Source organism: Clytia hemisphaerica, unplaced genomic scaffold (assembly GCF_902728285.1).
Source record: "Clytia hemisphaerica strain Z4C2 unplaced genomic scaffold, Clytia hemisphaerica genome assembly, whole genome shotgun sequence".
Classification (NCBI taxonomy): domain Eukaryota; kingdom Metazoa; phylum Cnidaria; class Hydrozoa; order Leptothecata; family Clytiidae; genus Clytia; species Clytia hemisphaerica.
Window position 1 is genome coordinate 361,865 of NW_027104076.1, and position 14,308 is coordinate 376,172.

The 14,308-nt window shown below is 34.7% G+C and overlaps 2 protein-coding genes across 2 annotated transcripts; both read left to right on the forward strand.

The window, feature by feature from the left end:
• Nucleotides 1-608: 608 nt before the first annotated feature.
• LOC136812571 (chromosome partition protein Smc-like) lies at nt 609-5,034 on the forward strand. The gene is made up of 8 exons (XM_067069100.1): nt 609-742; nt 975-1,177; nt 1,720-1,751; nt 2,095-2,234; nt 2,656-2,757; nt 3,206-3,308; nt 4,102-4,486; nt 4,962-5,034. The coding sequence occupies exons 1-8, from the start codon at nt 652-654 to the stop codon at nt 5,010-5,012; spliced, it is 1,107 nt and encodes a 368-aa protein (XP_066925201.1). The 5' UTR covers nt 609-651; the 3' UTR covers nt 5,013-5,034.
• A 1,803-nt stretch (nt 5,035-6,837) lies between these two features.
• On the forward strand, nt 6,838-13,594 carry LOC136812563 (uncharacterized). Its single transcript, XM_067069091.1, has 7 exons — nt 6,838-6,980; nt 7,564-7,847; nt 8,576-8,753; nt 9,330-9,485; nt 11,043-11,266; nt 11,928-12,113; nt 12,540-13,594. Exons 1-7 carry the CDS (start codon nt 6,877-6,879, stop codon nt 13,376-13,378), a joined length of 1,971 nt encoding a protein of 656 aa, XP_066925192.1. The 5' UTR covers nt 6,838-6,876; the 3' UTR covers nt 13,379-13,594.
• Nucleotides 13,595-14,308: the final 714 nt, after the last annotated feature.

Here is a 14,308-nt window from a genome sequence, read left to right on the forward strand (position 1 = left end):
TCGCCCTGTGTATAAAGTAGGATATCTAAGAAACGGTTGTTTTTTCTTTAGTGATATTTTAGAGCAGACAATTATTCAGGGGGTAGTTAGTCTGGAATATAATTATTCAGGGGGGTAATTATTTGATATGGCTCAAGATACATTCTGTATTTTTGTCAAATGAAACCTCTTACCCGTGTATCCCAGGCTTTATTTACGTTATTACGAATGAACCCCAGTGAATTCCATGATTTAGTCTGATGCGAGTTCCCCACTCTCAGGGGGGGGGGCTCATCGAAACAATACGTCACAGTAAGCATCAAAAATTCGATAATACACGTTTTTTATAAGAACATCGTATTCCTAACTTTTTGAGTCCTTAAGCCTAAAAATGTTTTTTGTTCGTTTTCTTTCACCAATTTGTGAATATTTTTTGTCTATTCTCCGTCCTTTAAAATCGTGTGTTTTAGAGTCTGCAAAGCCTTGAAATGTTCATGATAATATTTTGGCCATCGAAGCCTTATGTTCTTATATAATTTGTTCTTATATAAATAAACATGTATGCAGGGAAGTGATTTAGTTTTTTACTTTTAAGATGACTTATCATACTTTTCTACCATTTTAGATGCTCTAACAAAAAATAATATACCTAAAAAAAAAACTAAAAAAAACATGAGTAATGGTCAAGTGATTACTGAACTTTTTGAACAAATTGTTCACTCTGAAGAAAGAATCAAACAAAGATTTGAAGATCTGAAGAAAGGTATGTGTTCTCTTTTGTTTTATTCGCATTTCTAGTTTAGATGACTGTCAACTTTCTTCCCTGCCTATTCTAATTGCCAGAGTAGGCAAAAAGTTGGCAGTTGAAGTCGTTCTAAAAAAATTGAAAGAAGTCAAAACTCACTGCTTAAGTTCCCCTTAAAGACACCCTCTAAATTTAGAAGTCAGAAACTATGACTTTCATCATCAACGACCTGTATATTTTTTTATTTTAGTTAATCAAGAAATCCAAAACCACCAAGCTAAAATCAAATCCATCAAATATCAGAAAGATTCATTGCTTGGTAAATTGAACAACATGCGCCACAAATTGCTGGAAGAACAGTTAGAGGAGAAATGGATGAACATTCGAAAAGATATTTTATTCACACAGAAAGAGAAATGTTTTAATGAGAAACACGAACTGGTATTTGAGCTAGTAAGTTAAGTTTGGTTTAGGGAGACGTTTGGCATTTTTCTTTGCTATATTATCTTATAGTTCGTTTTTCTCAATCACGGAAGGATCAAGGTAAGGCAACATTTTTGCGGCTCGAGCTGAAAATAAGCACATTCTCTGTCAAAAATAAAATATGATTTTCCAAATTAAACTCTTTCATTGAATTGAACAATTATTAACCAAAGTTTGAGCTGAAAATCGACCATGAAAGTGCTGTGCTTACAGTTTTGCAAGCCTGGGATTCTCATTTGAAAGACACTTGGCCCGTACTGCAACATTATCTGCCTTGTAGGAAATGTTTAAGCTCTTCACAGTCAACTCTCTGTTATTCGAATCTTTCTGTAATTCGAATTAAAATATTGGTGCCCTCAGCTGGAAATGGTTTGAAATAATGTCTCAATTCGAATTTTTCTCTGGTTCGAATAAAGTTTTTGGTCCCTTGAAGATCGAATTAGAGAAAGACAACTGTATGTATCTCACTAATTTACAAGAAATCTCAATTCATAATTCATTCTCTCGTCTAGGAAGAAATACAGGACAGGCAAAAGACAGACAGGTTTGTCACTTCGCTCAGTAGTTAGTCATGAAAGTATGAAATTATAGTTGATCGAAGGTTCCATAATTCTCATAGCTCTAGAAACTATCAGAAAAAGAGATTTTTGATTGATTGATTGATTGATTGATTGATTGATTGATTGATTGATTGATTGATTGGTAGTTCGACTTATTGATAGTTCGATATATTGATAGTTGGATTGATTAATACTTCGATTGATTGATTCTTTGATTCATCGATTCATTGATTCATTAATGAATAGTACGACTTATTGTTTGATTTAGTGATTATTCGATCAGGTTAAATTAATGTGTCGATTGATTGTTCGATTATTCGATTTTAGTGCAAATTTCTTGGAAGCATGTGATTGTTTCCTTGAAGACTTTGATGTTTTAAGCGGCAACGGAATCATAGAGAAGAAGCAGAGCATCTTACAACAGAGGCTCTCTAATTTGAAAATCGAAGAAGACTCTCTGAAGAAAGGTTAAATTTTTTTAATTCACTAAAGTCTGTTTGGATACTTTTGAGGGATCTTGGAGTAAGTTAAGCATTAAGGTTTGGTTGCTTTGAGACGCTAAAGATAAAAATACTTAACATGAAAGTCACATCGTAGCACCTTAATTTCATTATTTTCGCGTGGTTTAATTTTGCGAATCAGCCAAAAAGTAAAAATGGTCCTGACAACGTCAGTTTTTCTCACAAACAGCAAATTACAGGGACCTGAACTTCAGTTTCGCGTGGACTTGTTTTGCGAGTCAAAAATTTCATGCGATTTCACGAGTTTTATTTTCGTGAATAAAGCAAGAATTCGAGAAACTGTGAAAATTCATCCGAGTTATTAAGTAGAATTTTTAAGATGCATTTGAAAAACTACTTATTTTTACCCTCTTTTCTTTAATACTAGACATTTTCGAGTGTGAAAAACTGGAAGAAAAAAGAAATGAGCTCAAAGATGATCATGAAAAGCTCAAACAAGAAATTGAAGAACTGATGAAAAACAAAGATGGTATAAACATAAATTGCATTCAATATTGTAGTTTTTCATTATTTGGGATTTGCATAGGTCATTTCACAGTCGCAAAGCGTAATGGGTAATCACTGCGCGATAATGACGACTTACTATTGGTCCAAAGTTTTGAAAAATATTCTTGCGTCTAGCCAACGGGAAGCCGTTATGGAGGCACAACCTGTCCTGATTACCCATGATCTATTTTGACTGTGAAATGGCCTATACTTCACGTAGGTTTACTAATGCCACCTCAGACTGGGCCTAAATCGGCTAGACTTGAGGTCGAGAAATTAAGAGCTGTATATTGACCGAATATGTGCCTTAAAAATAGAAATTTAATGTAAAACAGTGTCAAAGAGTTAGATATTTATCTCTCTTCCAACGCCCCCCCCCCCCCCGGGTTTGCCGTGGACACAGTCCTTTTGACCTCTATATCTTTATTCAGAATGCAAAAAAAAATTGTTGATCGCTCAGAGTGATTGTAAGAAGATGAAAGATGTGAAGGAAGGTTTCCTCCGTAAGTTACAAAACAATACGAATCACAGAAGGTAAGATCAGTATACTTTTTTCATAGGGCACCATTACGTTTTGGTTGATGCTTTTAATGCGAATTTCAAGCTTAATTGTTCTTAAAATATTCCTAATATTCGTGATATGCACAATTTTTACATCACTTACAACCGATCAGCTATTGGGTCCGTGATGTAATATCAGAAGACATTGCAAAGGGCATATCATGAATAGCTACTTTGTTTATTGACTTAAAAGGGGCAGAATTAAGAACACATTAAGGTATTTCTAAAACTGAGGCTTGGTTGTTAGCTTTTGGTCAAAATTGATTTGATAAATTTTTGCGGCCGAAAAAAAAAATCGAAACAAATTGTATTTCGGTAATTAATTTTCGTGGTAATAAGTTTTCTCGGTTGGGGCTAAATTTTATAATATTTTCGAATAAGTGATGTCAGAAAGGCTTTTGTTAAAATTTGACTCGATCATCTTCTGAAAAAGTAAAATTGCGAAATTAACTTTTGCGGTTTCGAGTTCGTAAATATTTTCGCGGGTTCAGATTTTCAATGTATTGTAAGCCTCTTAAAGCATAAATCTAAACCTAAGCGACTCCTATGAAATCGGAGTTGATTGGAGGCGAATGGCCTTTGTACATCCCAGTTTTTGTCAGTACTGGTAAATTTTAAACAATTTCTCCTTAGCTTAAATTTGCCACTACTTGCAAAAACCGGGATGTTTTCGTAGAAAACATTACGTCATGAATATCATGAATTGACAGATCTTTCCAGAGACGCTACTGATTAATTATTGAATTCTTTTTTTGTCTTTTCAAAGTCTACAAAACGAATTGGACAGAAGCAAGAAAAAGCTACAATATCTCACCGATGAGAAACATAATCTCGAGCGACAACTAGCTGATCAGCAACGTAAACGGAACATTAACAATGTGGAAACCAGACAGTCAAACCCATGGTACATTTCAAGGCCAAATACAACACCTGGTTTCTCTCATCTAAATCACACGACGGTTTCTTCAGCATCATCGTCATCTTCGACGCGTCGTTTTCAATATTCCGTCAACAAAGGGGCGTCACGCAAAAGACCAGCTAATGATGACGTCTTTTCTGATATGACGTCAATGTCACGTGATAGCTCTCAAAATTCGCAGTACTCGCAAAACAACAGAAACGATAGAAACAGTTTTGACTTTGATATTGATGTAAGTTTGTTCTGATTACGTTGTCTAGCAACGACTTTCATTTTTACGAATGTTGTAATTTTAAGTAAAGTGAAACCCTAAGTCACGATCGTGTCGTTATTTGTTTGAGCTAATACAAAGATTTAGTTATCCACCTATCATTAAGGAAGGAAAGAGACTTTTTTTATTCTGGCAGTTTCATGCCACTTTGGTGGCAATCTTCACCTATCATATTATCCACCTATCATAACTGGAATGACTGTTGGTCGATCTTTCTGTAGAGGTTTTCCATGTTTTTGCAAGTTACGTAATTTTCGCCATTATGGAAGCAATCGTTCAAATCTGTGCGGTCCTTTACGCAAGTCGAACGTTTGCTTCCAGAATAACAAAAATTAAAACATGAAAATTTTTTTTATAGTTATTCAAAGTTTTCAACCAATGCTTTTGGAGAAACAACTTTCAAACTATGATTTCATTTTGTTTTATATATTTTCAGTTAAGTGATGATGATATGCTGATGACATCATATTTGTTACAAGAAAAATGATCACTTGGATTTTGGCGTGTGCCAGTAACCAGTAACAAGTAGTAAGATTGTCCAAAGATGTATGTCAAGGAAGGACTTGCTGACAATCATCATGAGTAACTTTCCAAAACGGACCTTTTTATACTTGGAGTGATATATAATAGTTTTACTTGGCTTCCAAGAAAACTGTTCAACCAAAGCTAGGCAGTGTTAATTACTATTTATCATATTTGTTGTTTGAAAATTGTTCATAATTATTTACCCTATTTATTGATGTTGCAATATTTTGTTCCGAATCAAAACTTAAATGATGTATTCATGTTTTTCTTTGCATCAAATTATTTAAAGTAAGTGTAGAATCCTACATTTACTAAAAATATAGACAAAAAGAACGACAAATTTCATAAAGAACGTCAAATGTCGCCACCCACAACCCCCACCGAAAGTGACTGTACAATTCCTACGTATTCATTCCTTTTTGTTAATCACGGAAATTAACTACATATGGTTTAAAAAGAACGACAAATTGCGCATGCGTGTTACAATTATTTCTTCAACCATAAACATAAAACTTTTGCACAGTAAGTTTTAAAATTACATTACATTCCATTTTATATAATGATAGAAAAATTTAGCGGTGCTCAGTATGATCACAAGTTGAATTTCTTAGAAAAACTTGAAACGACAAAATTACTTTTTAAGTCAAGGTTTTTTCCTCTCCTACTCGCATAGTATTCAAAACGTATACCATTTTGTAACAAAAGAATTCTTGATAGAATTATAAGATTTAATCTAAAACAGATATATTTAAATAAGTGTTTTCTAGCTTTTAGTGGTATATTACGTATAACTTTTTGTGTGTGATAGATGACTCAAATGTGATTTCTTTTGCTACTGTATGCATTTTTGCATCGCGACCGAATCAATTATTACATAGCTTTCTTAAATTTTGAAGGCAATATTTAGTGTATGTATGTTGAGGCTCATTTTAAACTTTTAACTTAATGTGAAATGATCTTTAGGTAACATGGCTTGTTTGAAGTATTTAGTTTTTTCTTTTGTTTTCGTCTATGTCGTACTGCTAAATCAAGGTAAGCAAAATTTCCTTTCTCAAATCACTACATTATGATTAAGACTAAAGTCTACTTCTGACTGAATTTTCTGATAATTTTAATGAGGCTGAGTCCAGTAAAAGACATTAGGAGAGGTGGCCATTTTGAAAAAATAACACACAAAATCCAAATAACAAGAAGCTACTTGAAGTTGAAAAGACTAGAACTCCTAAAGGTATTGTTTGGAAATGTTTCTTGTAAGTCATACCTTTAAAGGCCATGCAATTTCAGAGATGCGGGCAGCCTAACAGATATGGGGCTCTTCCAAAAAAAAAAAATGAATATGGGAGGTGGAGGATATAAAATATTTTGGAAATTTACCCCCCCCCCCCGGACATTGTGAATTTTGACCCCCGGACTAATATCAGTTTAACCCCCCCCCCCCCCCCCCGGACATTCAAAATCACCCCCTAATCAGAGCAAGTTTGCTCCTAAAACAAGGCAAATTTTGCAGAATTATCACTACTCCCCCGGGCAAAATATCCAATATATCCTCCACCCCTCCCCCCCCCCCATGTACAAAAATTTTCTGGAGGAGCCCATGGTATCTTACAATCTTTTCGCACACTCCCGTTTATCAAAGTCAACAAAATTTAGTTATAAGTCTTCAGAATAACCGTTATAAACGCCTAAAAATTATCTTTCTATAATTTGAACTTGTTTCCAGTCCCTGAAAAGAGAAACTCTTTTTTTTTTTTTTTTTTCTTCGAGTTAGTTACTTTATATGTAATATATGATTGTTCTTTTTGTTCTAATCCGTTCTTTTTTTCTTCATGATCACAACAGCAGTGCTAGCTCAAAATCCATGCAACAATCAAGGGCGAGGGGGTGGTTGCGATTTGTATTGCCATTATAATGCCACCACTAATCAAAAAAGGTAAGATTTGGTATTTCGTATTTTTGGTCCAACTAATTTTTTCTATACAGTATTCTGAAATTTTTATAAAAAGAGCAGGACTTAAAAGTTTGGACCGCACATTTTCAACATTCACCAACCATAATCTCACTTATTCTTTTGATATTTTTTATTTCTTAAAGGATAATTTTGCCTGTAGATTCCTTAGGTGGATTCTGTAGCAAAACTAATTCTCCCTAGCAAAACCCTAGAATCTTTTTGCCTAACTATTTTCCAAAGTCTTAATATCTTAGCTGTTTTGTTTTTTTTCACCTTTAGTAAGGAAGATTTGGTTCCCTGGTTCTGAGTGAATCTCCAAATCTTCTTGTCTAGTCTTTTCCAAAGCTTTTTTTTCTTTTCAAGTCGAGATATGACAATCTAAACTCGCGGAAAACGGGAGACTGGGGAGACTTCAGCCTTCCCACTTTTGAGCAAATGAGATTTTTTTCTTAAATTCCTAGCAAATTCTATATCACTTTGAGCCTTCAGCCTTCCCACTTTTATGGTTTTTCTGCCGGGTCTGCTATATGCAAAAGATTAGATTATATCCCTTTAATGTTTTTAGTTGTTCTTGTGGAACCATCGGTGAATTATTACCCGATGGTCTGAAATGTCACATTAAACCACGTCTAGTATTTGGTTACATCAATTCATTGGTGTTTGCTGACGACCCTGTCAACGGACAGATCAAGACAACAACATGGGAGGAATTTGGGTCCACCATTGTGACTAGTATAGCGCAAGATTATGAAGATGAAAGAATATTTTGGTTGGCGTATGATGGTCGTTTGCCATATTCGTTTGGTTTTATCAGAGTTGGAGAAAGACGGATAAAGACTGTACACCAATGTGAGTCATGTTTTTAAAATTAAAATTATGCATTATTTAAACGATCATTATGAGAATGAAAATGAAACATTCTTCTTTTATATGGACCAGACCTTTTTAAAAAAGTGATGCATCGTGGGATTGCTTCGAGTGTATTACAATAGAATTCCCTCGAGGAATTCCTACGAGATTTCTATTGTAATACACTCGAAGCAATCCCACGATGCATCGCTTTTTTAAAAAAATAAAAAACTCCGATAAGGTCTATTGCAGTCTCATAACAGATCATATAGAACACGCTCTGCTTAGTCTGAACCGCAGACCTCTACAAAACTGCGGTTGGTACGAATCTGTTAGTTTATGCCAGCAGCTTACGCTCTGCTCTAAAGGAATGTGGCGAATGTGACAAATGTGACCTGGTTGTTAAGCCAAAACATTCATAACTGTCCTGCCTTTTGCTTGAAAACGAAAACGAAAGAAACCTGGGTTCTAGTGTTTATGTTTATACGAATTGACGTTTTGTTTTGATGTGATTGTTTTGTTTTAACCAATCAATGCGCTCAAAAGCTCATTTAAAAGTGGTCCGCCAACCTGGGTAGATTCTCTTACGGAACCATGACCTTTATCGTGCCATGCGCTGAGTATCAGACTCTGCTCATAGATTAATGACATGATCAGATATTGACAAAATTAAAAAAACCGACCCCAAGAGGTTTAAACTTAATTCTTTTTATTTTATTTTTGCACAGTCAACGAAATAATGCACGGAGTAGCTTATGATCATAAGAAGCAAGATGTTTATCTAACGGGAAGTACGTCACGGAAAATTTATCGCATCATCAATTACGATAGTGACGTCACAATGCAGGTTCAAACTTTCAAATTTGGAATTTCGGCGAAAGCTATTACAATCGATTCTGTATCAGGGTAAACAAATTTGACAAATAAGCTTACTTTTTTATATTTCTTATGTTGATAATTGAATCCAAATTTTGCCATTGACCAAGCAAAATTGTGGCTTAAATTTTCCAGTCCGGCATTTTGTAATCATCAGACTCGTAGAAATTTCACTTATTTCAGAGATACCCGTTGTGTTTCGGAACACTAGTGGGGTCACTGAGACAGGGGTGTTATCGTGCTCAGATGTAAAGAGATAAGACGTAGGCTAGAGAAGAGCCCCCAGCGGTTTTTGTGATGGCGTGATTGGCGTTTTTTCAAGTTCGTGAATTACTCATTTAAGATTTTCAAGTGCGTGGTTGGAAGGAGCATGATCAACGTGATCGTGATAGAAAGAAAATTTAACTCGTGATAACGTGATTTGGAATTTTTTTTGCGTGATTGTGCGATTTGAAAGGTGACTGGAGGACCCCAGAGAACAAAGATTTTATCCCATTCCTGTATTGAAAAAAGGGCAGTGGCCCAGTATTTTCTTAAGAGAATGATTTGTTTTTTTTTTACTATATTTCATTCCTCCTAAGTATAGACATTTTATTAATTTTCTAGTTTGATGTTCGTAGTGGATACAACAGGTCTTGTTCGTATCAACATGACCGATAAAACCTCTACAACAATCATCCAATCTGATGACATCATATCCATCACACTTGACCGAACAGCTAATAAAGTATTCTGGGCATCTGACAAATCTGGAATTGATAGGTGAGGTCATTTCCCTACTTGAAACGTCATCTGTTTATCTATTGTGACATGAATGTCTTTAACGCGTTAACCCTATTATTATCAGGCTTTTTCGGATTTTGTATTCTCAAGGGGGGGGGGGGTGTTTTCCACCAGCCTTGCATAACTTTTGATCTAGAAAAGATATGGACTTGAAATTTGGCAGAGATGTTCTTTACCATAAAAGGAGTTCATAGAAAAAAATTTGGGTTGATGACGTCGTCATAAAGGTGATGACGTCATCACAAAGTTTCACAATTATCGCTGACCAATGAAAAAGTACTATTCAATAAAATAGCAATTAAAATTGAACGAATGGTGATTTTTCCATTCTGTTTTGAATTTCTAAAAGCCAAAAAAAATATCTTTAACATATTTGCCGGTTTTTAACATACTAATAAAATTGAGGTTTAAAATTCATGCAGAAAATGAGTAAATTTTTTCAAAAAACAATGACGTCATTTTTGATGACGTCAGCAGTTTTTGAAAATTTTTAAAATATTTTTTAAAATATATTATTGATACCTAAAACCTGTCAAAATTTGAAGTCAGTTGGATGCCTAGATCAAAAGTTATGCTAAATTTAAGATTTTGGGATTTTACAGGGTTTTAGCTGGATTTTATGATATGTGTGCACAAAAAAGTCATAAAACCTGATTTGGTCGGTGCATAATTGTAAAATTTGGTATACATGCTGCTAATAGAATTATATTAAAAGTCAAAAACTTTCAGAGTGCCAGCCTGGTGGAAAACACCCCCCCCCCCCTGATAAAAATAGGGTTAAAGGCACGGTAAATCAAAGGCCTAGCAAACATGATGACAAAATCCAAGGGTCTTATTTATTTTTTTGCTTCATTTGGCTGTTCCATTTGAAGATCATACATTGGGGGTGGGGGGTGGACAAACCTAGAAAGGGTGTTAAAAATTTCTAGCTAAACTCCTTGGGGAAATCAAATCCATCTAAAAAAATCCTTGGAAAAATTTAATAAGTTAGTGTAAATTGAAGGGTGGACGAGCTCGCTAATTTATTACAGCTTAGATAAGGTTAAACTTGTTAAAATTTTCCTTTTTGTTAGTATTGGTTCTTATTTTACGTGTTCATTTGTTAAAGTTTCTTTTTTGTTGTTGTTGTTGTTGAAATTGATATCAGTTAAAAAAAATTCTGTCTTCAAATTACCCCCCCCCCTCTTATTTCATCCCCCCGCTTATTAGAATTTAAAAAATTTCCCTACCCCCCTGCTTATTCGGCGGCCCCCCCCCCCCCCCGTCTATTCGGGAGACAAGAGTTTTACAAAGTTGAACTTCAAACTATAAAAAGCATTTTTACTAAATGTACTTCCTACTTTACAATATTAGAAGTATCTTTAAGCATATTCCATCCATATCAACAAACACTGAAAAACTCTGGAAACACTTTTCTAATACGCTTTTCCTGGATTTTTCTTTCTTTTCTGTGAATAAGATAAAACTCAGGTCTTAATTAAATGAATCATTCAGTTTCCTTAAAGAGATTACTAACTAAGTTCTCTTAAATTTCAGGTTAGAGATGATCAACTATGACGGAACCTGTAGAAAACTGATTCAAGAAATCAATTCCAAAATACCAAAATCTATTGTCTTTTGGCAAGGACTCTTATACTGGACTGATTCACGATCCAAAGTAATATACAAGACAAACGTGGAGGATGGTCAAACGAAAAACACTGGAATACCGTTGAGTGGAAACGTTTTGACTGTTGATTTTTATGGAGATGCTGAAAATTGTAAGAATATTTTCGGAGTATGATATCGTGTTAAAATTTTCTTTCAACTTTGAAAAAAGCAAATCCCTTGAATATACCCTTCCAATGTTACCAGTGGATACCCCATAAAACCTACAACAACAAAAAATTACCCCCTTTATCCTGATAGAGAAAATAGTAAGGACTGGAACTTATTCTGGTGAGTCTAGGCTACCTATGAATTTCTTCCCTGGGTATGGTATAAAAGCTGCTAAGAAAATGTTTATTGCTTGGTGAAAAATGCAATTTTAGCAATTTACCACTTAAAACCTACAAAATGATTTTCTTGAATATTTTTTTATAAAATAGTCCTTTTGGTCTCAAACCTACACTAATACACCTTAAAACCTACAAACATTGATCCCTTGATCACAACTTACTGACACTGTAAAATTGCAATTCAGGTACTGAACCGTGATTTAATTGATCAAATACTTGCTAGAAATCCATTCCCAAAACAATATTGGTATTTTTCAGGATTTCATACCCATAATGCAATTGCGCCTGATTATTTGTCAAAAAATGGCTTTGAAGGGTCAAACTTTAAAATAGAGCTTTGAGGGCCTTACTATTTCTTTGGGATCTAACCATGAAGAAGAAAATGATTTTTTTTCTCTGACCTGTTTTCATATTTATTCTTAAGATACGGGAGAATGGTCACAGTGGGCGTTGACAGAACCTACAATATGTCGAAGGCGTTGTTTACCACCGCCCATCCAAACTTATTATAAAAACACGAGTTGTATCAAGCGTGACGTCAGCAAATTTGTGAATAATTGTGGAGATGACCTAGATGAAAAACTGGAATGTGGCGTTACAGCTAAAAGTAGTACGTAAACTTTCTCCCCTCGATTTCATAGTAAGGATACTCGGCCCCGATCTTTTCGACTCATATATTTTTTCTGAAGTCTTATAGACCTATGGCGAGTTCAATCTAGAAAAGATTTTAAGCAAGAGATTGCAAGTAGTAAATATTCAGTCTAAAATCTTTATTAAATAGAGAATTGAGTTTAGTCTTGCATCTAATGACAACAAACACCTGAAATCATTGTTTATGTCTACTCTATAGACGATAGCGCTCTTAGTCGAGAAGGCCGTATTACAAAACAGTTTTTTATGCCATTCGAGCCTGGTATACTTGAACGTGATCGTGCCTTTTTGCGTTAGGATTGATGATGAAAAATAATGGACCAGAGAAAAATTCCTCACGATTAATTATCTAATACAACTTCAAAACATTTCGTATTTTTTTCAGTGTCAACTACCATCATCATCATAATTGCTATAGCAGCAGTTCTTTTTTCCTGCATTATCCTATGTTGCATTAATCTAATACGTAAAGGGTTTCTAAAACATAACAAATTAGGTAGAGCAGAACCTGTTGCACCCCCTTTACCGCCACCACGCCAAAATGGGACACTCGAAGCTGGTGCATACCCTCTTTACGAGCATCCCCCTGACACAACATACGAAACAATCCCCGACCTCCAGCAGCAAATGAAATTAAAAGCGTTGGAAGAATTTAAGCTTCAAGCACCAAATAATCATGGGCGACATTACGAATTAGGGCGTACCCAAAGCTCGAATACATACTTAGATACGCACCAACTGGTGGTTGATTTAGGGGGTTCCCGCATTTCCCAAGACATGATGGAGAACCCATACGCGAAGGAAATCGATGAAGAGGAACCAAAAGACGTGACCAACCCGAACTACGACCGCGTAAGTTTAGGAAGTATAGATGAAACTTATTGTACAGCTATCGAAGGAAAAAGTGGAGATTCCCTTGGCGCTGTTGCAGGGAATCCCCATTATGACCGAATGGATACGATTGAAAAATATGATTCCCCGAGATTGAATCGCAATCGACCACCGCTAAATGCAGAAGTTGGCGCTGTTGCAGGGAATCCCCATTATGACCGAATGGATACGATTGAAAAATATGATTCCCCGAGATTGAATCGCGATCAGCCACCGGTAAATGTAGAAGAAAATTACGACGTCGTGAATGATGTCGTACGGAAAAAGGCGTTGGTGCCTATTGTATCGGATGATGAATATTTGAAAGTGATCAATGCTAATTCTATTTTTTGAATAGAGAGAAAAAAGGAGGATGTGTGAAATGGTTTCTATACGATGGTATTCTAATAAATAAATTGGATTTATTGTGAAGGGCTATCAGATGAAAATGCAATTTCCTATTTAAACTTGAATACCTTTGCATGTAATTGGATTTTATCTTGAGTTTAGATGTTTTTGCTATTTATTCATCTAATTTATGTACACAGTGCAATATATTTTTCTATTTCTTTTTTTTCTATTCCCTTGGGAGCCGAATTCGTTAATTTGCCTAATTCATAAATATTTAAGAAATTTTATCTAAAAAAATTTTCTAATTGTATAACTTTTCAGCTAAAAAAAGAAAAATATGATATTTCTAGTAAAAGCATTCATGGTAAAATGAAAAAATCAAAAGATTTACGTAATTCGGCGAGAATTCGGGATCATGTGCAGTTTACGGTGTCCATGGTCATATTATGGACCAGTGGGTTTCACTATTCCAGTTGGAATCAAGATCTGTAATTTTTGAGGGATTTCTAATTCTGAAGACCGGAATATCACTGCTCCAGTATTTAACCAATTTACCATTTCCACTAGACATGATTCATAGTAGTTGTTTTACGGGCCCGACCGACCCTGAAATTCAGAAAAGCGAAATTAAAATAAAATTGATTTTGGTAGTACATATTTATATCTTTCCAATGACAATATTTTCCTCCTTTTCCCTTGCTATATAAATAATTCAAATTAAAATGTATAAAAATAGTGTATAATGCATAAAAAAACAAACAAAACTAACTAACATACTTACATACAAAGTGTCTGAAAAATGTAAATAAAAAGAATTTAATGCCTGTATAAATATAAAACGAACGTCAAAATATGCACATCAGTGTCTAAATTTAAATTCCTATAATTCCATCCTAAATTTATATTCTAAAAATGGTACATATTTAACTCGAT

Bases quoted from the DNA above. Each gene is read 5' to 3' on its own strand.
- LOC136812571 (XM_067069100.1), top strand. From the start codon at position 652: ATGAGTAATGGTCAAGTGATTACTGAACTTTTTGAACAAATTGTTCAC. The intron at 1,178-1,719 runs GTAAGTTAAGTT...TCTCTCGTCTAG, and splicing joins ACGAACTGGTATTTGAGCTA to GAAGAAATACAGGACAGGCA. The intron at 1,752-2,094 runs GTTTGTCACTTC...ATTCGATTTTAG, and splicing joins GACAGGCAAAAGACAGACAG to TGCAAATTTCTTGGAAGCAT.
- LOC136812563 (XM_067069091.1), top strand. From the start codon at position 6,877: ATGATCACAACAGCAGTGCTAGCTCAAAATCCATGCAACAATCAAGGG. The intron at 7,848-8,575 runs GTGAGTCATGTT...ATTTTTGCACAG, and splicing joins GATAAAGACTGTACACCAAT to TCAACGAAATAATGCACGGA. The intron at 9,486-11,042 runs GTGAGGTCATTT...CTTAAATTTCAG, and splicing joins GACAAATCTGGAATTGATAG to GTTAGAGATGATCAACTATG.